This window comes from Scyliorhinus torazame, chromosome 12, assembly GCF_047496885.1.
Source record: "Scyliorhinus torazame isolate Kashiwa2021f chromosome 12, sScyTor2.1, whole genome shotgun sequence".
Taxonomy (NCBI): Eukaryota; Metazoa; Chordata; class Chondrichthyes; order Carcharhiniformes; family Scyliorhinidae; genus Scyliorhinus; species Scyliorhinus torazame.
In genome coordinates this window covers 54458001-54485831 of record NC_092718.1, presented here as the reverse complement: position 1 = coordinate 54485831, position 27831 = coordinate 54458001, and the positions used below count along the sequence as shown (strand labels likewise).

General features: G+C 45.8%; 1 protein-coding gene across 1 annotated transcript in view; it reads left to right on the top strand.

Moving 5' to 3' along the window:
• Nucleotides 1-3693: 3693 nt before the first annotated feature.
• The window catches only part of idh2 (isocitrate dehydrogenase (NADP(+)) 2), a 45030-nt gene continuing 20892 nt past the window's right edge, over nucleotides 3694-27831 (top strand). The window contains exons 1-4 of the mRNA XM_072468721.1: nucleotides 3694-3865; nucleotides 11670-11761; nucleotides 23978-24143; nucleotides 25650-25810. Of these exons, the coding sequence (XP_072324822.1) occupies nucleotides 3754-3865; nucleotides 11670-11761; nucleotides 23978-24143; nucleotides 25650-25810 (531 nt within the window). The 5' untranslated portion in view covers nucleotides 3694-3753. The remainder of the gene's footprint in view (nucleotides 3866-11669; nucleotides 11762-23977; nucleotides 24144-25649; nucleotides 25811-27831) is intronic.

Genomic DNA, 27831 nt, shown 5'->3' with positions numbered 1-27831 from the left:
AAGGTGTCGGAAATACACCAGGAGATGAAAGAAGAAGGGGAAGCGCTGGTAGAAGAGTTGAAGGGTAAATGGGAGGAGAAGCTGGGGGAGGAGGTCGAGGAAGGTCTGTGGGCGGATGCCCTAGGTAGGGTTAATTCCTCCTCCTCATGTGCCAGGCTCAGCCTGATACAATTTAAGGTGGTTCACAGAGCTCACCTGACGGGGGCGAAGTTGAGCAGGTTCTTTGGGGTAGAGGACAGATGTGGAAGGTGCTCGGGGAGCCCGGCGAACCATGTCCATATGTTTTGGTCATGCCCGGCAGGGGTTCTGGAGAGGAGTGGCGGGAGTAATATCTCAGGTGGTGAAAGTCCAGGTCAAGCCAAGCTGGGGGGCTAGCAATACTTGGAGTAGTGGACGAGCCGGGAGTGCAGGAGGCGAAAGAGGCCGGCATTCTGGCCTTTGCGTCCCTAGTAGCCCGGCGAAGGATCTTGCTAATGTGGAAGGAGGCAAAGCCCCCCAGCGTGGAGGCCTGGATAAACGATATGGCTGGGTTCATAAAGTTGGAGAGGATTAAGTTTGCCTTGAGCGGGTCTGCGCGGGAGTTCTACAGGCGGTGGCAACCGTTCCTAGACTATCTCACGGAGTGTTAGAGGAAGATCGGTCAGAAGCAGCAGCAACCTTTTTTTAAAAGTCCTCAGAAATTTCTTCGGTCCTAATTGGAGCCCCCAACTCACCCACCAGCTCCCTGCCCGCCCTTGGGAAAGTCAGCCCGTCCAGAAAGCGTGTCATCCCCTCGGCCCCCGTTGGAGGCTCCGAGCGGTAAAGTCCGCTATAGAAATCCCTGAATGCCCTATTTAGCCTGGCCGAATCCCCTACCAGGTTTCCATCCCCGTCGACCACCTTATCAATTCCCTTGGCCGCCTCCATCTTCCTCAACTGCTGTGCCAGCATTCTGCTGGCCTTCTCCCCATATTCATACAGCGTCCCCCTCGCCTTTCTAAGCTGCTCCACTGCCTTGCCCGTGGACAGTACCCCAAACTCAGCCTGCAGCCTCTGACGCTCCCTTAACAGTTCCACCCCTGGGGTCACTGCATAACCCTATCTATCCGTAGGATCTCCTTGATCAGTCAGTCCGTCTCTGCCCTATCTGTCCAGTCTCTATGAGCTCGAATTGAAATCAACTCCCCTCTCACCACTGCCTTCAGCGCCTCCCAGACCACCACTGCTGAGACTTCCCCCGTGTCATTGACCTGCAGGTAATCCAGCATACACTTCCTTACTCTCTCGCACACCTCCTCATCCGCCAACAGGCCCACGTCCAATCGCCACTGAGGGCGCTGGAAGCTCTCCTCACTGACCTGCAGTTCCACCCAATGTGGGGCATGGTCCGAAATAGTGATGGCCGAATACTCCGTGTCCACCACCCTGCCAGCAAATCCCTACTTAAAATGAAAAAGTCGATCCGGGAATACACTCTGTGTACATGCGAGTAGAAAGAAAACTCCTTAACCGTCGGCTGCCTAAACCGCCATGGGTCGATCCCCCCCATCTGATTGCCCGCATCTGATTAAATTCTCCTTCAGAATACCATCTCAAATTACTGAGTGGGAAATTACTGCAATTACCGAATGAGCGTATGGAAAAATTTCCACACTTTCTGAAGATTATTCCACTTTATAAGGAGTGTAACCTAGTTTTCATTTTGGTCATGCTGTCGGCCTAACTATGAATGATGAACTTTTTCCTGATTGCACTACATATTCCAGTCTGAGAATGACGATGTTGAGAGCCAAGGTTAAACAAGCAATGACGAAACCAGGGATGGAGGTCATTCAAGGGTGCAAGATTTTTAATGGGCAATTTTCCAACTAAGGAACAGATAAAGAAAGACAGACACCTGTACTTTTCCTTCTCTTCACATTCTGTCAAATTCCTCCCATCCATCTCATTCCATCCATTCTCCTACCTCTATCTGGGAACAGTGGAACAGTCCAAGGAGATTTAGGGGCCACTATGCACATGCCGCTGCTAAAATATAGCGGTCGGGTGAGAAAAATAATCAAGAAGGCTAATGGAATGTTAGTTGTAATAACCAGAGGTCACGAATACAAAGCAGAAGTTTGGCTACAGTTATACACAGCCCTTGTTAGACTATATCTGGAGTACTGTCTGCTGTTCTGGCGATCACACCTCAGAAAGGATATAGTGACTTCGAAGGAGTGCAGCATAGTTTCACCAGAATGTTACCAGGGTCCACGAGTTACATTATGACAATGGGTTACACAACATAGAACATACAGTGCAGAAGGAGGCCATTCGACCCATCGAGTCTGCACCGACCCACGTAAGCCCTCACTTCCACTCTATCCCCGTAACCCAATAACCCCTCCTAACCTTTTTTGGTCACTAAGGACAATTTTATCATGGCCAATCCACCTAACCTGCAGGTCTTTGGACAGTGAGAGGAAACCGGAGCACCCGGAGGAAACCCACACAGAAGGATTGCATCCCCAAAGTATGGAAGATATTTTGTTTTGATTGACATTTGCTGGATTTTGAAAGGAATTGCCAATGTAAGAAGAGAGACGCATTTTTCGTTGGTGGGGGATCCTCGGTCAAGGGGACATAACTGTAAAATCTGAGCCGGGCCATGTGGAAGAGTGCCGCGTCTCTATAATGATATAAGTCCTTGAGCTCTTATGTTTTTTCTAATAAATAAATAAATCATCTTTATCATTGTCACAATTGGGCTTACATTAACACTGCAATGAAGTTACTGTGAAAATCCCCTAGTCGCCGTATTCCGGCACCTGTTCGGGTACACTGAGGGAGAATTCAGAATGTCCAATCCACCTAACATCATGGGCGGAATTCTCCGCCAGCGGGATTCTCCATTGTGCTGGCGCCCGGGCGTTTCCCGACGGCGTGAGACTGCCCCACAATGGGAAACCCCATTGACCGGCCGGCGTAACGGAGAACCCCGCCGGCGGGTCGGGGCAGAAACGTGGTGCGGTGGGGCAGAGAATCCAGCCCATGTCTTTTGGGACTTGGGGGAGGAAACTGGAGCACCCGGAGGAAGCTCATGCAGACACGGGGAGAACGTGCAGACTCCGCACAGGCAGTGACCCAAGCCGGGAATCGAACCTGGAACCCTGACGCCGTGAAGCAACAGTGCTAACCACTGTGCTACCGTGCTGCCAAAAAAGTACAAGGCATCATTCACTGATAAAGGATTGGGTAAGCACACTGTGGATTAATTTATTAAAATTAGGCAAATGTGAACGGTCTTCCATTGTTGTAAAGCTCTGGGCTGTCTTCTGCTCTGCTGCTTAAAATAAAAAGTGAAACTAAAGCTGGCAAACACAATAAATATATTGTGGATAAAAGCAATTTGCCACGGATGCTGGATCCTGAATCAGTCATCCGGACTCGAAAGATTCACTCCCTTCTTTCTCCGCAGAGGCTGTAAGACCTGCTGAGATTGTCCAGTATTTTCTATTATTGATACACACACACACCATTTCCCTGCCAGCGTTATGCACCATGCAGGGCAGCACAATGGTTAGCACTGTTGCTTGACAGTGCCAGGGACCCAGGTTCGATTCCCGACTTGAGAGTGGATACAGGGCGCCCGCGCGAGGGGAGTTGAGCGTCGTGTGCGCGCACGTAGCACGTCATGTCGTCAGACGCACGCGAGCAGGCCGGCCGGCCAAGTCTATAAAGGGAACGTGGGGCCGGGCGCTGAGACCCAGTCGGAGCGGCGGCGATTGATTGATGGCGGTAACGGGTTACCTCAGTGTGTGGAGCCGGATCTGGCTGCGCGCCGCCAGGCACCCCGCGGCCCTGGCACCGGCCCTCGGGCACGCTGCAACCCAGCGGCGCCACTGTGAGTGTCTCCCCGCCGGAACCGGCTTCTCCTGGCGGGCGGAGGGGGAGGGAGGAGGAAGGACGGACCCGGCCGGCACTGGATTCAATGGGGGGACGTCCCGGCTTCCATCGCTCGGGGACGTAGGTCAACTCAAGGTCGCCGCACTCCGACAGCAAAAGGCGCCCGGATCACCCTGACCTCCCCCCCCCCCCCCCACCTTTTCTCCGCCCCTTTACTCCTCACTTCCCCCCTCCCACCACCCCCCCTCACTTCCCCCTCCCACCACCCCCCCCTCACTTCCCCCTCCCACCACCACCCCCCCTCACTTCCCCCTCCCACCACCACCCCCCCTCACTTCCCCCTCCCACCACCCCCCCTCACTTCCCCCTCCCACCACCCCCCCTCACTTCCCCCTCCCACCGCCCCCCCTCTCACTTCCCCCTCCCACCGCCCCCCCTCACTTCCCCCCCCACCCCCCCTCACTTCCCCCCCACCCCCCTCACTTCCCCCCCCACCCCCTCACTTCCCCCCCACCCACCCCCCCTCACTTCCCCCCACCCCCCCTCACTTCCCCCTCACTTCCCCCCCACCCCCCCTCACTTCCCCCCCACCCCCCCCTCACTTCCCCCCCACCCCCCCTCACTTCCCCCCCCACCCCCCCTCACTTCCCCCCCCACCCCCCCTCACTTCCCCCCCCACCCCCCCTCACTTCCCCCCCACCCCCCCTCACTTCCCCCCCACCCCCCCTCACTTCCCCCCCACCCCCCCTCACTTCCCCCCCACCCCCCCTCACTCCCCCCCCCACCCCCCCTCACTTCCCCCCCCACCCCCCCTCACTTCCCCCCCCACCCCCCCCTCACTTCCCCCCCCCTCACTTCCCCCCCACCCCCCCCTCGCTTCCCCCCACCCCCCCCCCCCCTCGCTTCCCTGTTTGGGGAGAGGGAAAACTGATGTTCATTATCACCTTGTTGCATTTTAGTATCTGGTGCAGTTGCTGGGGACAGGGTATTTTCTATTCGGCTCGAACCTAATCTGTTTGCATCACTTGTTTAATAAGTAGTTAGAAATGGTTGCTCTGGGAGCTTGGTGAGCATCTTTGAGTGTTAAACGGTGTGACCTCGGGAAAACAGGAGTGCATGCGTGGTTCGTGCTCAATGTCAAACTGCTCGGATTTGCAGTGCACTCAATGACAGGGTTCGTTTAAAATTTCACCGCCATTGGAACATTGCTATGAATGGGTGCTGCAGATTGAATTTCGGAGAAATCCTTGAGTATGTAACCTGATGCTTTGTGTGGGATCAAACGGTTATAAATGCTGGCCTTTCTCTGAAACCTAATTGGAATCAGCTCTTTGTTTAAAATTGCTCGCTGTACTGTGAATGGTGCTTTGCTCTGTTAGGCCACTAGTGTTTATTTGATTAAAATGGCTAACCTCCACAAATCATGAATCAACTGCTGGTTGATGCAGTGGTTTAAAGTTTGGTGTGGATTGGAATGTGTTAAATGGTGGCCTTCGTTTATAGATTCACAGCCCTGAAGAAGAGTTTTATTCTTTGATCAAAGCATTTATATTTATCCGATTGTCATTTCAATGTCAGATTAATTTTTGGCATTATGTTTGGGAACTGAGCATTTTGCAGAGAAGGACATTTGCATTCCCATTGCTCATTCAGCTGACACTATCAGGGAAAATGAACCAGTGTGTTACTTGAGTTGACGCTTGTGTTTTGAAATTATCTGCTTTGGGGGGTGGGGGGTGGGGGGGGGGGGGGGTAATTTGAAACTGGCTTTACTTGGAGGGAGCAATGCAGAAGAATGTATGGGCAAATTGGACGGACATTGTTGCAAATAATTTGCAACATACTGAAGGTTTTTCTGGTTTGGTTTGATACCTCTTGGTTACTCCAGTGACCATTATTTCTTCCTTGTAAGAACAGAGTTGGCCTGCACAGACGGATCTTGGCTGAACTACATGTCAGTTACATTTTGCCGCCATTGGAACATTGTACCGCCATTGGAACATTGTACCATATCCCTTAATGCCTTTGCCTAACCAAAAAGAGTGGAACAGTGATTTGCTAGCACTGTTGCCTCACAGCCCCAAGGACCCAGGTTCAATTCCAGCCTTGGGTGACTCTGTGGAGTTTGCACTTTCTCCTGTGTCTGTGTGGGTTTCCTCCGGATGCTCTGGTTTCCTCCCACAGTCCAAAAATGTGCAGGTTAGGTGGACTGGCCATGCTAAAAATGCCCCAGAGTGTCCAAACGGTTAGGTGGGATTAGAACAAAGAAAAATTACAGCACAGGAACAGGCCCTTCGGCCCTCCAAGCCTACGCCGATCCAGGTCCTCTATCTAAAACTGTCGCCTATTTTCTAAGGATCTGTATCCCTCTGCTCCCTGCCCATTCATGTATCTGTCTAGATACCTCTTAAATTACGCTACCGTGCCCACCTCTATCACCTCCGCCGACATATGCGTAAAGAACTTTTCACCTTGAACTCGTGACCCCCAGTAATTGAGTCCCCCACTCTGGGGGGGAAAAAGCTTCTTGCTATCCACTCTGTCTATACCTCTCATGATTTTGTAGACCTCAATGAGGTCCCCGCTCAACCTCCGTCTTTCTAATGAAAGTAATCCTAATCTACTCAACCTCTCTTCATAGCTAGAGCCCTCCATACCAGGCAACATCCTGGTGAACCTCCTCTGCACCTTCTCCAAAGCATCTACATCCTTTTGGTAATGTGGTGTCCAGAACTGTACGCAGTATTCCAAATGTGGCCGAACCAAAGTCTTATACAACTGTAACATGACCTGCCAACTCTTGTACTCTACCCCTTCCGATGAAGGAAAGCATGCCGTATGCCTTCTTGACCACTCTATTGACCTGCGCAGCCACCTTCAGGGTACAATGGACCTGAACACCCAGATCGCTCTGTACATCAATTTTCCCCAGGACTTTTTAATTTACCGTATACTTCGCTCTTGAATTGGATCTTCCAAAATGCATCACCTCGCATTTGCCCGGATTGAACTCCATCTGCCATTTCTCTGCCCAACTCTCCAATCTATCTATATTCTGCTGTATTCTCTGACAGTCCCCTTCACTATCTGCTACTCCACCAATTTTAGTGTCATCTGCAAACATGTTAATCAGACCACCTATCCCTTCCTCCAGATCATTTATGGATATCACAAACAACAGTGGTTCCAGCACGGATCCCTGTGGAACACCACTGGTCACAGTTCTCCATTTTGAGAAACTCCCATTCACTACTACTCTGTCTCCTGTTGCCCAGCCAGTTCTTTATTCATCTAGCTAGTACACGCTGGACCCCATGAGACTTCACTTTCTCCATCAGCCTACCATGGGGAACCTTATCAAATGCCTTACTGAAGTCCATGTATATGACATCTACAGCCCTTCCCTCATCAATCAACTTTGTCACTTCCTCAAAGAATTCTATTAAGTTGGTAAGACATGACCTTCCCTGCACAAAACCATGTTGCCTATCACTGATACGCCCATTTTCTTCCAAATGGGAATAGATCCTGTCCCTCAGTATCTTCTCTAGCAGCTTCCCTACCACTGACGTCAGGCTCACCGGTCTATAATTATCTGGATTATCCCTGCTACCCTTCTTAAACAAGGGGACAACATTAGCAATTCTCCAGTCCTCCGGTACCTCACCCGTGCTCAAGGATGCTGCAAAGATATCTGTTAAGGCCCCAGCTATTTCATCTCACTTCCCTCAGTAACCTGGGATAGATCCCATCCGGACCTGGGGACTTGTCCACCTTAATGCCTTTTAAAATACCCAACACATCCTCCCTCCTTATGCTGACTTGACCAAGAGTAATCAAACATCTATCCCTAACCTCAACATCCGTCATGTCCCTCTCCTTGGTGAATACCGATGCAAAATACTCGTTAAGAATCTCACCCATTTTCTCTGACTCCACGCTTAACTTTCCTCCTTTGTCCTTGAGTGGGCCAACCCTTTCTCTAATTACCTTCTTGCTCCTTGTATATGAATAAAAGGCTTTGGGATTTTCCTTAACCCTGTTTGCTAAAGATATTTCATGACCCCTTTTAGCCCTCTTGATTACTGTTAGTGGATAGGGTGGAGGCATTTGCTTAAGTAGGATGCTCTTTCCAAGGGCCGGTGCAGATTTGATAGGCTGAATGGCCTCCTGCACTGTAAATTCTATGATTCTATTGTTCCTAATCTTAAAATTTGAATGAGACATCATTCATAGCCCTTTGGGACAGAATTCCTGCTGTTCACTGTTGCACATGGTGGGGGGAGGTTGCTTAGGTTGTACCTTTCTGAATTTTACTGCTTGAGGAAATGGGTATAGATATAAAAAAACTGATATTTTATTTTAAACACCCTCCCATTAAATTGCCCTTCAACTGCATAATTCAAGTTTAGAAGGTCAAAGTGACATTTCTCAGATACAGAGACAAATAGAGAGGAGACAAAAAAAACTTTCATATACATGCCCACTGGTCCGCTTGAAATTCTCATGGCAGTCATGTAGTAAGCTTTCTGGATGTAACTTGTTGATCAAAGCTTTAGGAGTACAGCATTGAACCTTTGCTTTAAATCTAGAAGCTCTCGATCACTTAAAATAGCGATTTAGTTAATGGAAACACTTGCAACTATAGTTTGTTCTGGTACTGTGCATTTGGCTGCACTGTGGCTTGAAACACAGGAAATCATGTTGAAGTGTACTATGTTGTATCTTGTTGCAGTCAGCTTTTCAGTGCAGTACAAACTTCTCAATCATTTCAAAAGGAAATTGTAGTTAATGTGCACTTTTATCACTATCGTCTCACAAAGTTAAGGTTTTACAACTCGATTATGAATGGAGAAAAGTACACTTGCAATAGAAAATGTGAAGTTGACTGTGATTGATAATGGTAGGTGCCTTCCAAGGAGTTTGCTTGGGGCTGTATGAGATTGCACATTCCAAAATGTTGCCTCTGCTGAAAATGTCCACAATTCTGTAGGAAGTGATATAGACCATTCAACCCCTTAATCGGTTCACATTCAATTAGACCGCGACTAATTTGTATCTTCCTTCTCATCTACTTGTAATCCTAATACTCCTGCTAAACAAAACCATTGATCTCCACATTGTCATTTTTAATTAATATAACCTGCCAACCTTGAGAGTTCCAGATTTCCAAAAACAGTGTCTCTTGATCATATCCCTGAATAGCTCAGTTCGAATCTAGACATTGTGCACGCTTGATCTGAGCTGGTCATTAATGAATACTTTCACAGTCCAGTGGTAGTGTCCAAGAAGGTGTCTCACTCCATACTGATAGGAAAGTGACACACTTTGGTGGCGAGGAAATCTTATTCCACTTGGACCTGCAGTCAAATTGAGAAAATCACTATAAAATCCTTTTGTGCTGTGAAGTGAACTGTTGGGCATTAGTATGGTTTTGCCAAGTGTAAGTCAAATAACCTTACTTTATCAGAATTACAAAGCCAGAGCTTGGAGTGTGGACAGGGGCAAACCCCTAATCCAGCTCCTTGTCTGCTCCAAAAACCAATTCAAATTCAATCCAATTAATTCACGAGAGACATTTCAGATCCATGCATTGCACCTTACTTCACACTCATATTAGCCAAAAGGCCAAGAAGTGAATGTGTTTAGAATCCTGGGAACCCAGATTTGGCTTTCTTCCAAATAGTCATGTGTTTACTGAGCAGATTGCTCAAGGTTCATGATAACCTTGAAGCCGCCAAGGTTTTTTAAATTCCTGTCTAAATATTGAAGAAGTCTTTTGATTTTGATGACATTTTGGGAGAATACCTTGTTTTGTTTTTGAGTAAAATATTTACGGATACTAGGTTGCTGATATTCGTATTTTTACTGGGGAAAGGGAGTGAAACTTGAGATGAGAAATAAAGCTATTTGCAGTACTGGTGTCCCTACAGGATGCATGAGGTATTGCTCAGTGACCTCTACTGGTAGATGTACACTGCTGAAAAATCATCAATATCAAATGAATGTGCATTCTCACTGTACTGGCTGTTGACCAGATACTTTCATCTCTCTCCCCCCACAACACCCCCTGCTAAAGAGAAACTTCAATGTGCAGTTGAAGCATTCTTGTCTATTGCGATTTTAGGATAATGCATTTCAGGAAAATTTATATTGAGCATAATTTGTGGCTAAGAGTCCACCTTTTTTGGACCAGTGAAATAAGACCATAAGACATAAGAGCAGAATTAGGCCACTTGGCCCATCGAGTCTGCTCTGCCATTCATCCATGGCTGATATTTTCTCATCCCCATTCTCCTGCCTTCTCCCCATAACCCCTGATCCCCTTATTAATCAAGAACCTATCTATCTCTGTCTTAAAGACACTCAGTGAATTGGCCTCCACAGCCTTCTGTGGCAAAGAGTTCCCTCTGGCTGATGAAATTCGTCCTCATCTCTTTTAAAGGATCGTCCCTTTAGTCTGAGATGGTGTCCTCTGGTTCTAGTTTTTCCTACAAGTGGAAACATCCTCTCCACGTCCACTCTATATAGGCCTCACGGTATCTTGTAAGTTTCAATAAGATCCCCTCTCATCCTTCTAAACTCCCAACGAGTATAGACCCAGAGTCCTCAAAACGTTCCTCATACGACAAAGTTCTTCATTCCAGGGATCATTCTTGTGAACCTCCTCTGGACCCTTTCCAAGGCCAGCACATCCTTCCTTGGATATGGGCCCCAAAACTGCTCACAATACTTCAAATGGGGTCTGACCAGAGCCTTATACAGCCTCAGAAGTACATCCCTGGTCTTGTATCTAGCCCTCTTGACATGAATGCTATTAGTTGTCCCTAAGCTTGTGAGTTTAAAAGTTAATGAATGTCAATACTACTGTAGAATATCTGGGGAAGTGTAAGAGCACCCTCTAGATTTCTTCACGTTTTAATAACATTTTGTTACTGAGAATTTTAGAAAATATCTCAGTATTTTTCTCCCACTCTAACTTGATGAAACAAAATACTTTGGTGCTTCTGTCACCAAAATGAAGCCTTGGGATCTTTGATTAAGCTGGGTTTTTCCCAAGCTTGCTGGGCAAGAGGGAAAAATTGTACTTGAGCTAATGCTGTGTTCTAGCATTTTTGTGGGGTAATTTTTAAAAAATTTACTCCATTCGGTGATAAACCACGAATTCCCCAAAAATCAAGCTTGTAATGCCTCATTGACAAACATGACTTTGATCTGGAGAAACAAAGTCAATGGGGGGTGGCACATTGTTAGCACTGCTGCCTCACAGCGCCAGGGACCCGGTTTCAATTCCAGCATTGGGTGACTGTGGAGTTTGCACGTTCTCCCCGTACCTGTGTGGGAGCTCAGGTTTCCTCCCACTTTCCAAAGATGAGCAGGTTAGGTGGATTAGCCACGCTAAATTACCCCTTGGTGTCCAAATATGTGTAGGTTAGGTGGGTTTATGGGATAGAGTGGAAAAGTGGCCGAAGTAAGTTGCTCTTTCAGAGGGTCAGTGCAGACTTGATGGGCCAAATGTCCTCCTTCTGCACTGTAGAAATTCTATGTTTAGAAAATTGTGCTTCACTGTTCATATCCCATTAGTATGAATATTTCACTTGCTGCCTTTCAACCAACAGTGCTGGACCTCCTTTATTGCAGCTACAAATGAACTTCCCAGACGAGTACAAACTGTGAAACATTGATGGGCCCTTTGAACCATAGCAATATCTAAATCATTGAGAAATTAGCTCTTTAATGGGTGGCCTTGGATTTAATACAAGTGTTATTCAATTGTCACCAAGCTGCTTTCATCTGTATAGATGCAGACAAACGCATTAAAGTGGCCAACCCTGTGGTTGAGATGGACGGTGATGAGATGACCCGCATCATCTGGCAGTTTATCAAGGAGAAGGTAGGAACGTTGCTCTTTTTGTAAAGTTTTAAGAATGCTCAAGCTTCATTTTTAGCCATGGTGATTATTCATTCATCAGTTAGTTATTAGATGTGAAGAGCTCAGAAGAGTTGTTCTACTATATTAATATTAGCCAATCCCCCTATCTTGCTCATGATGTGCTAGAAGGTATAACATTTTTCTAACAATTAGTATTGGCAACAAAATGGGGGAAGTGCTACAGTATGCACATAATAAATATCCCATTTCTCACATCGAGTTTGCCACAGACTGGCATTTCATAGATCAAAAAATTTATAGTGCACAAGGAAGCCATTCGGCCCATCGAGTCTGCACTGGCCCTTGAAAAGAGCACCCTACCCAAGCCCATACCTCTGCCCTCTGGGCAGCATGGTGGTTAGCACTATGGCTTCACAGTGGCAGGGTCCCAGGTTCGATTCCTGGCTTGGGTCACTCTGTGTGGAGTCTGCATGTTCTCCCTGTGTCTGCGTGGGTTTCCTCCGGGTGCTCTGTTTTCATCCCACAAGTCTCAAAAGACATGCTATTAGATAATTTGGACATTCTGAATTCTCCCTCCGTGTACCTAGGGTTTTTCACAGTAACTTCATTGCAGTAATGGAAGCCCATTTGTGACAATAAAGATTATTATATATCCCTGGAACCCCACCTAACCTAACCTTTTTTTTTGGACACTAAGGGCAATTTATCATGGCTAATTCACCTAACCTGCACATCTTTGGACTGTGGTAGGAAACGGCAGCACCGGAGGAAGCCCGCACAGAAACTGAGTGCGTGCAGACTCAGCACAGTCAGTGGCCCAAGCCGGGAATCTACCCTGGAGCTTTGAAGCTACCGTGCTGCCTTTTGTAACTGGGCAGAACATGCTCCTGGATTTTGGTGGTGTTTACTGTTGCCGCAGGATGTTGAGTTATTTTTTTTTTAAATGGAGTGTCGGCTTTTCTGGCTTGGCTAGCATTTGTTGCCCATCTCTAATTGCCCTTGAGAAGGTGGTGGTGAGCTGCCGCCTACTCTACTTTAGGGAGGGAGTTCCAGGATTTTGACCCAGCAACAGTGAAGCAACGGCGATGTATTTCCAAGTCAGGACAGTGAGTGACTTGGAGGGGAACCTCCTAGGTGGTGGCATTCATATGTATCTACTGCTCTTCTCCTTGGTGGTAGTGGAAGGTGCTGCCTAAGGTGCCTTGGTGAGTTCTTGCAGTTCATCTTTTAGATGGTATATACACTGCTGCTACTGTGCGGTGGAGGGAAGGAATGCTAGTGGAAGGGGTGCCAATCAAGCGGACTGCTTTGTCCTGAATGATGTTGAGCTTCTTAAATGTTGTTGGAGTGGCACTCATCCAGGCAAGTGGGGAGTATTCTGTCACACCTGACTTGTGCTCTGTAGGTGGTGGACAGGCTTTGGGTAGTCAGGATGTGAGTCCCTAGCCTCTGACCTGCTCTTGTAGCCACAGTGTTTATATGGCTGGTTCATTTTGTGGTCAGTGGTAGCCCCAGAATGTTGATAGTGGAGTATTCAGTGATGGTAATGGAATGTCATGGGGCAATTGTTTGATTCCCTTAATGGAGATGGTCATTGCCTGGGCACTTGTGAGTTACTTGCCACTTGTCAGCCCAAGTCTGGATTTGTCCAGATCTTTCTGCAATTGCGTGTGGACTGCTTCGGTGACTTGAGTCGCAAATTATGCTGAACGTTGTGCAATCATCCCCACTTGACCTTGTGTTGGAAGGAAGGTCATTGATTAAGTAGCTGAAAATGGTTGGGCCTAGGATTCTACTTTGAGGAACACGTGCAATGATGTCCTGCCCTGAGGAACTCCTGCACTGATGTCCCTGGAATGAGGTGCTTTCTCCAACCACCACAACCGTCTTCCTATGTGCTAGGTATGACTCCAACCAGTGGAAAGTTTTCTCCCTGATTCCCATTGACTCCAGTTTTGCTAGGCTTCCTGTTGTCACACTTGTCAAATGCTGCCTTGATGTCAAGGGCATTTGCTCTCATCTCACCACTGGAGTTCATCTCTTTTGTCCCATGTTTGAACCCAGGCTTTTATGAGGTCAAGAGTTGAATGACCCGGGCGGAATCTAAACTGAGCGTCAGTGTGCCGATTCTTACAGAATAAGTGCAGCTTGATAGCACTGTTGATGACCCCTTCCATCACTTTACTGATGATTGATTGAGAGCAGACGGGGCAGTAATTGGCAGGGTTGGTTTTGTCCTGCTTTTTTACAATGAGCTTTCCTCATTGTCTGGTTGATGCCAGTACTGTAGCTGTACTGTAACAGCTTGGCTAGGGGCATGCAGTTTTTGAGAACAAATTTTCAGTACTATTGCTGGAATATTGTCAAGGCCATAGCCTTTGAACTATCCAGTGCTTTCAGCCGTTTCTTGATATCATGTGGGGTGAATTGAATTACCTGAAGACTGGCATCTGTGATGCTGGGGACCACTCAACACTTCTAGCTGAAGATTATTGTGATTGCACAGTGGTATACAGTCTAGAGGGAGTTCCCCTGCAAGTCCTCAACATTGACTCCAGACCCCATGAAGTCTCATGACTTCAGGTCAAACATGGACAAGGAAATGTACCATTCCCCTTCGCTAATGAATCAGTACTCCTCCATGTTGAACACCACTTGAAGGAAGCACTGATGGTGGCAATGTCACAGAATGTACTCTGGGTGCGGGACTTCAATGGGCATCACCATGAGTGGCTCAGTTGTACCACCACAGACCGAGCTGGCAGAGTGCTAAAGGACATGAGTGCTAGACTGGGTCTGTGACAGGTGAGGGGAAAACATACTAGTTGTGAACAATTAAACTCACTGGAGGGGGCTCCACAAAATTCCCCATCCTTAATGGAGGAGCTCAGTACATCTGTGCAAAAGACAAGGTTGAAGCAATCCAAAACTCTTCCAACAATCATTCATCACAGAAGTGCTCAACTATAAACAATTGTCCAAAATATCTAATTTCAGCTCATGATACCCTTGGATAAGATTTATTTGGTTTCAGACTGTGGACACCATTGAATCATACACTCAGCTTACTTTCCTCCTAGCTACAGTCAGCAAACTTGATGCATTATACTGTTTCCTCATCCAAATAGTTGCTGTAGACTGTAAATGGGTCAGGACCCAAGCACTGAGCCTTTGTGACACCCCAGCCCTGCCATCACCTGATCGTTCCTATTGGTTTCCAATTTAACCAGTCTTCAGTCTATACCCATGTACACTAAGTACTAGAACAGTATCTTGTGGGGGCACCTTATCAAATGCCCTCAAAATCCAAATATACTATATCCTGGAGGTTCTCCCAGTGATTACCTTATTAATTACACCCTCCAAAACTATAAGAAGCTCCTTGAAACAATGCTTGTCAGTGATTTACAAGTGATCTGTTACCATGGCTTTGCTAGAATCTGGCATTCTACCAATTACTTCTGTCCATCTAACTGGCCTGCAGTTCCCTGCTTTCTATCCCTCTTTTGAATGGTAGGGTTAAATTCCTGCCTTCATCCAGAATGTAGGGCATTCTGGTGATCAAAACCAATGCATCCACCATCTCTGAAACCAACTCAACGCCCCAATGTGCACAAAGTCCAGGGCGTTTGTTGACGTGATCTCATTCATTTTCTAGGAATTTTTCTTTGCTAATAACTATTCTCATTAGATCCTTGGTTCTCCACATTTTTTCCAAGTGTTTTGGGCCTTGCTTGTGAAGGCAGGTATGTTGTTTTTGGTACCTGCTATTTCCTTAATCTCTCCTTTTGTGCCTGTAAGGATACCACATTTATGTTCAGTAATCTTGCTTTTTGCATATATGTAAAAGCTCTTGTACTACTTGCTGATTTATTGTCATTTTATTTTTTCCCTTGAAATCTCATGTTGCTCAAAAAGCTCAACTCCAAATCCTCAGACCAGCTACCCTTTAGCAACATTGTACGCCAGTGCTTATAGTATGCATCCTTAACTTTGCTAGTGAGCAATTGCTGCACTACTGTGCCAGTGTAGTTTTTGTTCCTCAGCGGAATGATATTGTAAGTTATGAATGGCTTCAAATATTTGCTTCTATGTACTGTCATCTTTCAATCTAAATTTCCAATTTACCCCCTCCCATTGATGCACCCCACCCCAACTATACAATTAATTGCCTTTTTTTAAAGCTTTTATGGCAATAGTTTAGGAATTAACCACATCACTGCAACGTAATCATGTCATCACTTTCCCCCAGAGAATCTTTAAATAGAACCGCAAAACTGCTAATTAATGTCATTTTGCATCATGTTCAATCCATGTTTAGCTGCTCCACGTATTATAGAAAGCTACTTCCAATGTGTTTCATGAACTTCTCCTTTTCGTTTGTTGTCCAGCATATCGGAAGATTAGAATCACTAAGGTTATCGTATGCTCTGACCAACAATGATCACTGGTGGCATATAAACTACACCCAGATATTCTTTGCCCTTTGTTACATGGAAACACAGAAAATGGGAGCAGAGGACGCCATTCGGCCCTTTGAGCCTACTCAGCCATTCATTCTGATCAGGCCCGGTCATCCAACTCAATAGCCTGATCCCGCTTTCTCCCCATATCCTTTGATCCTGTTCACCCTAAGTGCTATATCTAACTGCTACTTGAAGACATGCAATCTTTTGGCTACTACTGTGGTTAAACAAAATCCACAGGCTGACCGACCACACACTGGATGAAGACATTTCTCATCTGTCTTAAATGGTCTATCGCGTATCTTCAGACTATGACCCCTGGTTCTGGCACACTACCATTGGGAACATCCTTCTTGCACCCTGTCTAGCCCTGTTAGAATTTTATAGCTTTCTAAAGAGATCCCCCTCATTCTTCTGAACTCCAGCGAATTCAATCCTAAGCGATTCAATCTCCTCATATATGTCAGTCCTGCCATCCCAGGAATCAGTCTGGTAAGCCAGGTGTGGTCTCACCAAGGCCCTCTATAATTGCAGCAAGCTATCCCAGCTCCTGTAATCAAATCTTCTCGCTATGAAGGCCAACATACCATTTGCCTTCTTTACCCCCTGCTGTAGCTGCATGCTTCAGTGACTTGTGTACGGGGACACCCAAGTCTCGTTGCACATTCCTCCCTCCTAATTTATGGCCATTCAGATACCGCCTTGTTTTTGCTACCAAAGTGGATAACTTTGCATTTCTCCAAATTACACTGCATCTACTCACTCGTCTGAATCACACTGAAGGATCGTTGTATACTCCTCACAGCTCACCCTTCCACCCAACTTGGTGTCATCTGCAAATTTGGAGATGTTACATTTGTTTCCTCATCTAAATCATGAATATATATTGTGAATAGCTGGGGTCCTAGCACTGATCCCGGTGGTACCCCACTAGTCACTACCTGCAAATTCTTGCGCCAACCAGTTTTCTATCCATCTCAGTACTCTACCCCGAATCCATGTGCATTAAGTGTGCGCACTAATCTTATGTGGGACTTTGTCAAAAGCCTTCTGAAAGTCCAAATACACCATATCCACTGGCTGTCCCTAGGCTCCCCCTAGTGAGCTCTACTAGCTACACCCTCTAAGATCTCCAGTAGTTTTGTCGAGCATGATTTCCTCTTCATAAATCCATGGATAGGCCGCCTTTTCCATTTTACTTTTGCGCCAGACAGGTATGAACAATTGTTGCAGCTCTCCCATGCTCCTTGAATGTTTGCCATTGCCTAACCACTCTCATCCCTTTAAGTAACATTTCCCAATCTATTCCCAGCTCTACTCGTGCAGATTCCACATTGTCAGAGCTAATATCCTTCCTCACTATTGTGTTAATTTCTGGTTTAACCAGCGCTGCCACTCCACCGCCTTTTCCTTTTTCTGTCCTTCCTAAATACTGAATACCCCAGGACATTCCGTTCCTAACCCTGGATCTCCTGCAGCCATGTCTCCGTAATCCTGATTACATTATACCCGTTTACATCAATTTGCTACTTGGCCATGCCTGTACTAATTCTATATGGTGATTTTTCTTGTCCAAGATCCTTTCTCTGCCACGCCTTTATCTGTGCTTCATTAGAGTTACAACACCTTTTCTATTCTTCCCCATCTTTTCTAATCGTCAGAACCTGGAATAATTAGTTTGAACCTTAGTCATCCTGTAACCGTGACTCAATTTCTGCAATTCAAACCTTTTTATCAATGTCATTAATTCATTTATTTGTTACAAATACTTGTGTTCATGTGTAGCACCGTCAATTTTTAAATGGGCTGGTGTCTCAAATGGAGAATCAGTGGTTTAATGTATTGAGTGTACCTTGGGATGCATGTACGTTGAAGCTTGACAGAAACCTTCCATTGTCGAGATGGTTACTTGATTGCCAGGACATTGTATTTTAAAAATCAGGCTCAGTCCAGGACCAGTGGACTGAACTGGCATTGTGCGAAGTGCTCAAATCAAAAGTATAAGAATGCGTTTTCAGTAAAGTGGTGGCAAAAAACATAATTAGTTTCCAGCTGTGCCATTTTTTTTGTAGGAGATGCTACATTTTGTGAATTTTCTGTAGTCTGCAATATTTGTGCAGGATTTCCACAGTAATTTTCAAGACTATAGTTGAGCAGTCAGCTGCTTTAGGTACCCCACTTTTTTAATCCTCTGCTGCATGGTTGGCACAGGGTTAGCACTGCTGCCTCACAGCACCAGGGAACCAGGTTCAATTCCGGCCTTGGGTGTCACTGTCTGTGTGGAGTTTGTACATTCTCCCCGTGTCTGAGAGTTTCCTCCGGGTGCTCCGATTTCCTCCCACAGTCCAAACATGTGTGGGTTTGGTGGATTGGTCATGCTAAATTGCCCCTTCATGTCCAGGGATGTGCAGGTAGGTTATGGGATTAGGGGGATAGGGAGAGGTGGTTGGGTGAGTGGATATGGGTAGAGTGCTCGTTGGTGCAGAGTCGATGGGCTGAATGGCCTCCTTCTGCACTGCAGGGATTCTATGATAGAAAATACAGCACAGAACAGGCCCTTCGGCCCACGATGTTGTGCCGAACCTTTGTCCTAGATTAATCATAGATTATCATTGAATTTACAGTGCAGAAGGAGGCCATTCGGCCCTTTGAGTCTGCACCGGCTCTTGGAAAGAGCACCATACCCAAACTCAACACCTCCACCCAACACCAAGGGCAATTTGGACATTAAGGGCAATTTATCATTGGCCAATTCACCTAACCAGCACATCTTTGGACTGTGGGAGGAAACCGGAGCACCCGGAGGAAACCCACGCAGACACGGGGAGGATGTGCAGACTCCGCACAGACAATGACCCAAGCCGGAATCGAACCTGGGACCATGGAGCTGTGAAGCAATTGCGCTATCCACAATGCTACCGTGCTGCCCTTAAGAACAAATAAATCTGCACTATATAATTTTACCGTCATCCATGTACCTATCCAATAGCTGCTTGAAGGTCTCTAATGTTTCCGACTCAACTACTTCCACAGGCAGTGCATTCCATGCCCCCACTACTCTCTGGGTAAAGAACCTACCTCTGATATCCCTCCTATATCTTCCACCTTTCACCTTAAATTTATGTCCCCTTGTAATGGTGAGTTCCACCCGGGGAAAAAGTCTCTGACTGTCTACTCTATCTATTCCCCTGATCATCTTATAAACCTCTATCAAGTCGCCCCTCATCCTTCTCCGCTCTAATGAGAAAAGGCCTAGCACCCTCAACCTTTCCTCGTAAGACCTATTCTCCATTCCAGGCAACATCCTGGTAAATCTTCTTTGTACCTTTTCCAGAGCTTCCACATCCTTCCTAAAATGAGGCGACCAGAACTGTACACAGTACTCCAAATGTGGCCTTACCAAAGTTTTGTACAGCTGCATCATCACCTCACAGCTCTTAAATTAAATCCCTCTGTTAATGAACGCGAGCACACCATCGGCCTTCTTCACAGCTCGATCCACTTGAGTGGCAACTTTCAAAGATGTATGAACATAGACCCCAAGATCTCTCTGCTCCTCCACATTGCCAAGAACTCTACCGTTAACCCTGTATTCCGCATTCATATTTGTCCTTCCAAAATGGACAACCTCTCACTTTTCAGGGTTAAACTCCATCTGCCACTTCTCAGCCCAGCTCTGCATCCTATCTATGTCTCTTTGCAGCTGACAACAGCCCTCCTTACTATCCACAACTCCACCAATCTTCGTATCGTCTGCAAATTTACTGACCCACCCTTCAACTCCCTCATCCAAGTCATTAATGAAAATCACAAACAGCAGAGGACCCAGAACTGATCCCTGCGGTACGCTACTGGTAACTGGGATCCAGGCTGAATATTTGCCATCCACCACCACTCTCTGACTTCTATCGGTTAGCCAGTTCGTTATCCAACTGGCCAAATTTCCCACTATCCCATGCCTCCTTACTTTCTGCATAAGCCTACCATGGGGAACTTTATCAAATGCCTTACTAAAATCCATGTACACTACATCCACTGCTTTACCTTCATCCACATGCTTGGTCACCTCCTCAAAGAATTCAATAAGATTTGTAAGGCAAGACCTACCCCTCACAAATCCGTGCTGACTATCCCTAATCAAGCAGTGTCTTTCCAGATGCTCAGAAATCCTATCCTTCAGTACCCTTTCCATTACTTTGCCGACCACCGAAGTAAGACTAACTGGCCTGTAATTCCCAGGGTTATCCCTAGTTCCTTTTTTGAACCGGGGCACGACATTCGCCACTCTCCAATCCCCTGGTACCACCCCTGTCGACAGTGAGGACGAAAAGATCATTGCCAACGGCTCTGCAATTTCATCTCTTGCTTCCCATAGAATCCTTGGATATATCCCGTCAGGCCCGGGGGACTTGTCTATCCTCAAGTTTTTCAAAATGCCCAACACATCTTCCTTCCTAATAAGTATCTCCTCGAGCTTACCAATCTGTTTCACACTGTCCTCTCCAACAATATCGCCCCTCTCATTTGTAAATACAGAAGAAAAATACTCATTCAAGACCTCTCCTATCTCTTCAGACTCAATACACAATCTCCCGCTACTGTCCTTGATCGGACCTACCCTCGCTCTAGTCATTCTCATATTTCTCACATATGTGTAAAAGGCCTTGGGGTTTTCCTTGATCCTACCTGCCAAAGATTGTTCATGCCCTCTCTTAGCTCTCCTAATCCCTTTCTTCAGTTCCCTCCTGGCTATCTTGTATCCCTCCAATGCCCTGTCTGAACCTTGTTTCCTCAGCCTTACATAAGTCACCTTTTTCCTCTTAACAAGACATTCAACATCTCTTGTCAACCATGGTTCCCTCACTCGACCATCTCTTCCCTGCCTGACGGGGACATATATTCCAAGGACACGTAGCACCTGTTCCTTGAACAAGTTCCACATTTCACTTGTGTCCTTCCCTGCCAGCCTATGTTCCCAACTTATGCACTTCAATTCTTGTCTGACAACATCGTATTTACCCTTCCCCCAATTGTAAACCTTGCCCTGTTGCACGTACCTATCCCCCTCCATTACTAAAGTGAAAGTCACAGAATTGTGGTCACTATCTCCAAAATGCTCCCCCACTAACAAATCTATCACTTGCCCTGGTTCATTACCCAGTACTAAATCCAATATTGCCCCTCCTCTGGTCGGACAATCTACATACTGTGTTAGAAAAGCTTCCTGGACATACTGCACAAACACCACCCCATCCAAACTATTTGATCTAAAGAGTTTCCACTCAATATTTGGGAAGTTAAAGTCACCCATGACTACTACCCTGTGACTTCTGCACCTTTCCAAAATCTGTTTCCCAATCTGTTCCTCCACATCTCTACTACTATTGGGGGGCCTATAGAAAACTCCTAACAAGGTGACTGCTCCTTTCCTATTTCTGACTTCAACCCATACTACCTCAATAGGGTGATACTCCTCGAACTGCCTTTCTGCAGCTGTTATACTATCTCTAATTAATAATGCCACCCCCCCACCTCTTTTACCACCCTCCCTAATCTTATTGAAACATCTATAACCAGGGACCTCCAACAACCATTTCTGCCCCTCTTCTATCCAAGTTTCCATGATGGCCACCACATCGTAGTCCCAAGTACCGATCCATGCCTTAAGTTCACCCACCTTATTCCTGATGCTTCTTGCGTTGAAGTATACACACTTCAACCCATCTCCGTGCCTGCAAATACTCTCCTTTGTCAGTGTTCCCTTCCCCACTGCCTCATTACATGCTTTGGCGTCCTGAATATCGGCTACCTTAGTTGCTGGACTACAAATCCGGTTCCCATTCCCCTGCCAAATTAGTTTAAACCCTCCCGAAGAGTACTAGCAAACCTCCCTCCCAGGATATTGGTGCCCCTCTGGTTCAGATGCAACCCGTCCTGCTTGTACAGGTCCCACCTTTCCCAGAATGTGCTCCAATTATCCAAATACCTGAAGCCCTCCCTCCTACACCATTCCTGCAGCCACGTGTTCAACTGCACTCTCTCCCTATTCCTAGCCTCGCTATCACGTGGCACCGGCAACAAACCAGAGATGACAACTCTGTCTGTCCTGGCTTTCAACTTCCAGCCTAACTCCCTAAACTTTTTTTATTACCTCCACACCCCTTTTCCTACCTATGTCGTTGGTACCAATGTGCACCACGACTTCTGGCTGCTCCCCCTCCCCCTTAAGGATCCTGAAGACACGATCCGAGACATCCCTGGCCCTGGCACCCGGGAGGCAACATACCTTCCGGGAGTCTCGCTCGCGACCACAGAATCTCCTATCTATTCCCCTAACCATTGAATCTCCTACAACTATTGCTTTTCTATTCTCCCCCCTTCCCTTCTGAGCCCCAGAGCCAGACTCCGTGCCAGAGACCTGACCGCTAGGGCCTTCCCCCGGTAGGTCATCCCCCCCAACAGCATCCAAAACGGTATACTTGTTTTGAAGGGGAACGGCCACGAGGGATCCCTGCACTGTCTGCCTGTTTGTTTTTTTCCCCCTGACTGTAACCCAGCTATTCTTGTCCTGTACCTTGGGTGTGGTTACCACCCTGTAACTCTTCTCAATCACCCCCTCTGCCTCCCGGATGATCCGAAGTTCATCCAGCTTCAGCTCCAGTTCCCTAACACGGTCTTTGAGGAGCTGAAGTTGGGTGCACTTCCCGCAGGTATAGTCAGTGGGGACACCGGTGGTATCCCTCACCACCCACATCCTACAGGAGGAGCATGTAACTGGCCTAGCCTCCATCCCCTCTTACCTTAAAGAATATAGCTGCTGTGTGGACTAACTAGATCTCCGCCCTCCGACTCTGCTCCCAGTCAGCTACACTTCCTGTAAACTCCTGGCTCTCTTCGCACTCTTTGCGGAAATGTCGGAAACAAAATGAAAGGAGCACCTTACACCCTCCTCACCTAACTCCCTCGGTCACCAAACTCTCACTATCGCACTCAAATGCACCAAATTCAGCACTCCCTCGGTCACCAAACTCTCACTATAGCCCTCAAATGCACCAAATTCAGCACTCCCTCGGTCACCAAACTCTCACTATCGCACTCAAATGCACCAAATTCAGCACTCAGTGCAAACAAAGTCTGCACTGTAGGGGATCACTTTTATACTGTGAATCTAGCCTCTGAAAAACTGGCCTAATCCAATTAACTAATTAACAAGCTCCAGCTGCAAGTGCCTAGAAGTAGAAACCTGTTTAAAGCTGATTGAAAATTCACCTTCTTCTAAACCAAACAGCAACTTTTAAGTGAATTAACTAAATAAAAGAAAGACTAAACTTTAGATAAAAATGAAGCCTTATACTCCCTCGGTCACCAAACTCTCACTATCGTACTCAAATGCACCAAATTCAGCACTCAGTGCAAACAAAACAGTGATGCTGTAACAAAGATGTTTAATACAGCACAGTAACTGGGCTATGCTTTAAGTTTTGGGGGTACTGATCATCTATTTTCTTCATCAAAAAAATGCATCCATTGGAATGAGGGATGATGTCCCTGATGTGATATGTGGCGAAGTTGTCACAACAAATCACTCGTATTTAATCCAATCAATCATCTTGTCATAAAACAGCTATGTTGAATGATTTTGTGGAAAGCATGTTATACTCTTGTTTTGTGATTGAAATTGTTGGAGGGTTTCTTGCTGATCTAATATCTTGCAAGCCTGAGTATATTTATCAGAAACCTCTTTCTGCAGCTCATCCTTTCTAATGTTGATGTGGAAATGAAGTATTATGATCTGGGTCTGCCACATCGGGATGCCACTGATGATCAAGTTACTATTGACTCTGCGCTTGCGACCCTGAAGTATCACGTTGCAGTCAAGTGTGCTACAATCACGCCTGACGAGGACCGAGTAGTGGGTAAGTGTTTCTCTTGTATTTCAGTTTTAAGTATAGAATTAAAAAGCCACTGCTACACAAGTTCAGTATTAAACTTATGTTGAATACTATACATCTTAATACAAAGAAAATAACTGTTCACGTTTGTACTTGGATGTGCAGTGTTCATGATCACAGTCCAGAGCACTTCCCAACTGTTTTTGAACTAATCAAATTGCAGTGTACCTCTTGCCAGTGTTGGAATGCAATTGTCAAAAGATCTCGGTTCAAGCCCAGCTCCAGAGACTTGATTGCATAGCTCGGGTTCACATTGCAGTATGGAAGGAGTGCTACACTGTCTGAGGTGTTCTTTTGAGATGTCAAACTGTCTTTGACTCTTTCAAATGAATGTAAAAGACTATGGCACTATTGGAACCGGGAGTTCTCCTAGTTTCCTGATTAATATTTATTGAGCCATCAATTTTTTTTGAAGAAAAATTACCTAATTGTTTATCTCTTGTTCGTGGAATGGTGTGCAAATTGGCTGTTTCCCTAAATTACAACTTCAAAAGCACTTCATTCATTGCAATATTTTAGGATATCCTATTCATCTGTGAACCACAACGTTTATTTAAATGCTTATCTGTGAAATAAAAATTAGTTGCACAGAATCTATGTATACATAAACTTGAGTCTTATTGAAACCTCCATGTGCATGAATATCTGAAGGTAGTGGGAGGACACCAGAAGTCCAGGATACTGACCTTGTTTTCTTTGCTGACTTGCTACCAGGCACGTTGAACTGTACTTGGGTTTCCTCCTTAAACCCCCCCCAAACCATCCTGACTAGGGATTACCAATCCTGAATGTCGGTAATCAACATTGTTGCTGGGTGTTGGTACCAACAACTACCACAGAATATGCATGTGTACATTTAGTGAAGCTGTAAATCTAGGATAAATATATACTTAGTTTTTCCAGAAAGATAACTAATGATCAGAAGTGAAGCAAGGTAGAAAAATTAAGCATCCTAAATCTTGTCAGATAATGGAAGGGTCAGTGACCTGGTGGAGGTGATGCATAACTCTAGATCATGAATGAGGGCAGCTAATGTAAGTATATAAAAAAAAAAAAAAAAAAAAAAATTTTTATAGTATTGGTGTTAATGCACAATTTACAAATTGATGTAATAGAGAGCTACTTCATAATCATATAATCATTGCTGGAATGATAAGGAATTAGGCAGAAGGAAATGCTGATGTGGCTAGATGAAGTGGGAAGAATCATAGGCTGGGCTGTTCCTGTGCTACTCCTATATATGTAATTGCCCATGGCCACGTGGAACAGCTGATTTGTACTAATTCTGCAATTCTAGTGTAAATGCAGCTTGCATCCAGTGTCTGATCTTAATCTGAAACTGGACAGAGATGTTTCCTTTTGACTCTAGTCAGTTTGGATCTTCACGATGGACTGGTACTGCATTACAGCTCTTGATAAGTCTTTCCTTTTCTGTCTGTTTTCAACTTGTCAAAATATCTGCTTTCCCAGAATTTAAACTGAAGAAAATGTGGAAGAGTCCAAATGGTACAATCAGAAACATCTTGGGTGGTACAGTTTTCCGTGAGCCAATTACCTGCAACAACATCCCTCGACTTGTTCCTGGTTGGACTAAAGCCATCACCATTGGCAGACATGCACATGGTGACCAGGTGTGTAATTTTATTTCTTGGCTACAAAGTGATTTGTAGCTTTTTATAAATTTGTACACTGTTAACTGATTTGTACACTTTAGTAGGGCTAGTTTATTGGTGACTATCCTCTGGGGCTGATTCGAGTGCATTTTCAGTGAATTTTATGATTGCAAAACCACTAGGTGGTGACACACTTTCTTCACAGAAAAAGTGCTTGTGGGCTCAACTCTCCTGTTATGCTTCATAGCTCCAGGTTCGATTCCTGGCTTGAATCACTGTGCGGAGTCTGCACATTCTCCCTGTGTCAGCGTGGGTTTTCTCCGGAGGCTCCTATTTCCTCCCACAGTCCAAACGTGCAGGTTAAGTGGATTGGCCTTGGGGTTATCCTTGGGGTTAGGTTGGGTTACGGGGATAGGGTGGAGGTGTGGGCCTGGGTAAGGTATTCTTTCCAAGGGCCGGTGCAGACGCAATGGGCCGAATAGCCTTCTGCTCAGTACATTCTATGACTCTATATTCTACAGTAATTATGGAGTGAGTTGATGGGCTTCTTGAAGGGAATAGGTGCTTGAGCTCTATCCACATTGTCAGGTAGTTAACCAGAGGATGAAAAAGTGAGAACAGCCCAGAAACACTGTCTGCAGGAGAAGAGGCTGTTGCAGTACATTACTGTCCAGCTTAGCTAGCTGGACTTTGCCAAGGTCATTTTGGTGCCTTGCAATCATGAACTGATCAAATGGCACCTGCTTGAAGTATACCACCTGAAATGGTCATCGCTTTAGTACTGCTACCTGGTGTTGATGATACTACAGGTGTTCCAGGTGGTGATTGGGAGGAAGCCTAGTGAAGAAATGCATTGTTTTTAACTTGATGTGCAGGTTAGGTGGATTAGCAATGCTAAAGTGCCCCTTAAGTGTAAAATTTTTTTTTTTAAATGGTTAGGTGGGGTTACTGGGTTATAGCGATAGGGTGGAGAAGTAGGCCTAGACAGGGTGCTCTTTTGGAGTGTCTGTGTAGACTCGATGGGCCGAATGGCTTCCTTCCGCACTGTAGTGATTCTATGATCAGGCGAAGCAACAACTAATACAAGATTGTTTTAACCTGACCTGGCTTCCCCAGGGTATGACATTGTAGACTATACCTATTTAGCAGTTTGTGCCAGATTAAAATGATTTCATCTGAACAAAGGATTGTATTGTGTAACTACTGACTCATTGGCTAAGCTAATATAACGTGCTCTGTTGGCATGTCAAATGTGTACACTAACCAGGTATTAATTATCTGAATTGTGCTCTTGTCAGACTTATTACAAAAAAAATAAGTTGTAGTCAGTGACTAGTTACTCAAGATTGTGAAGTTTGTTCAGTATAGGTCAACCTGCATGGATAACTGCTTTTGGCTTTGTGGTGCAGGAAATTTGTATAGTGGAAATGCGCACACTTTTTATTATAGTTTAAATCTAATCTGCTTTGATTGCCCCTGATTTTAGTCCATGCCTTTTTAAGCATTGTTTAGTGAGTCCATATTCATGTTTCTTGTGGTTCAGGATATGTTCCAGACTGGAGAGGAATTTGTAGTGAGAGAGGGAAGATCCAGTGGTTGTGGTCCATGTAGGTACCAATGACTTAGGCAGGATGAGGGAGGAGGTTTTGAATAGTCAGTATGAGGAGCTGGGCACCAAATTAAGGAGCAGAACCTCAAAGGTGGTCATTTCTGGATTATTACCTGAAGAATGTGCAAATTGGCATAGGACAAATTATATTGGAGAAATGAATGAGTAGCTCAGTGCAGGAGAAGTGGGTTCTAGTTTGTGGGACACTGGTGCCAGTACTGAAGAAAGTGGGATCTGTATGGTTGGGATGGACTACACCTGAACTCTGCTAGGGCTGATCTCCCAAGGTGCTCCCTAGGAGAGTAGAGAGTTTAAACTAAATAGTGGGGGCAAGGGATCAAATTTCTAGTCTACTGAAGAGAGGCAAAGCAAGTGAAAGGTACTAAATGGGAAATGATGCGCACCATGGCAGGAAGAGACAGCATACAAA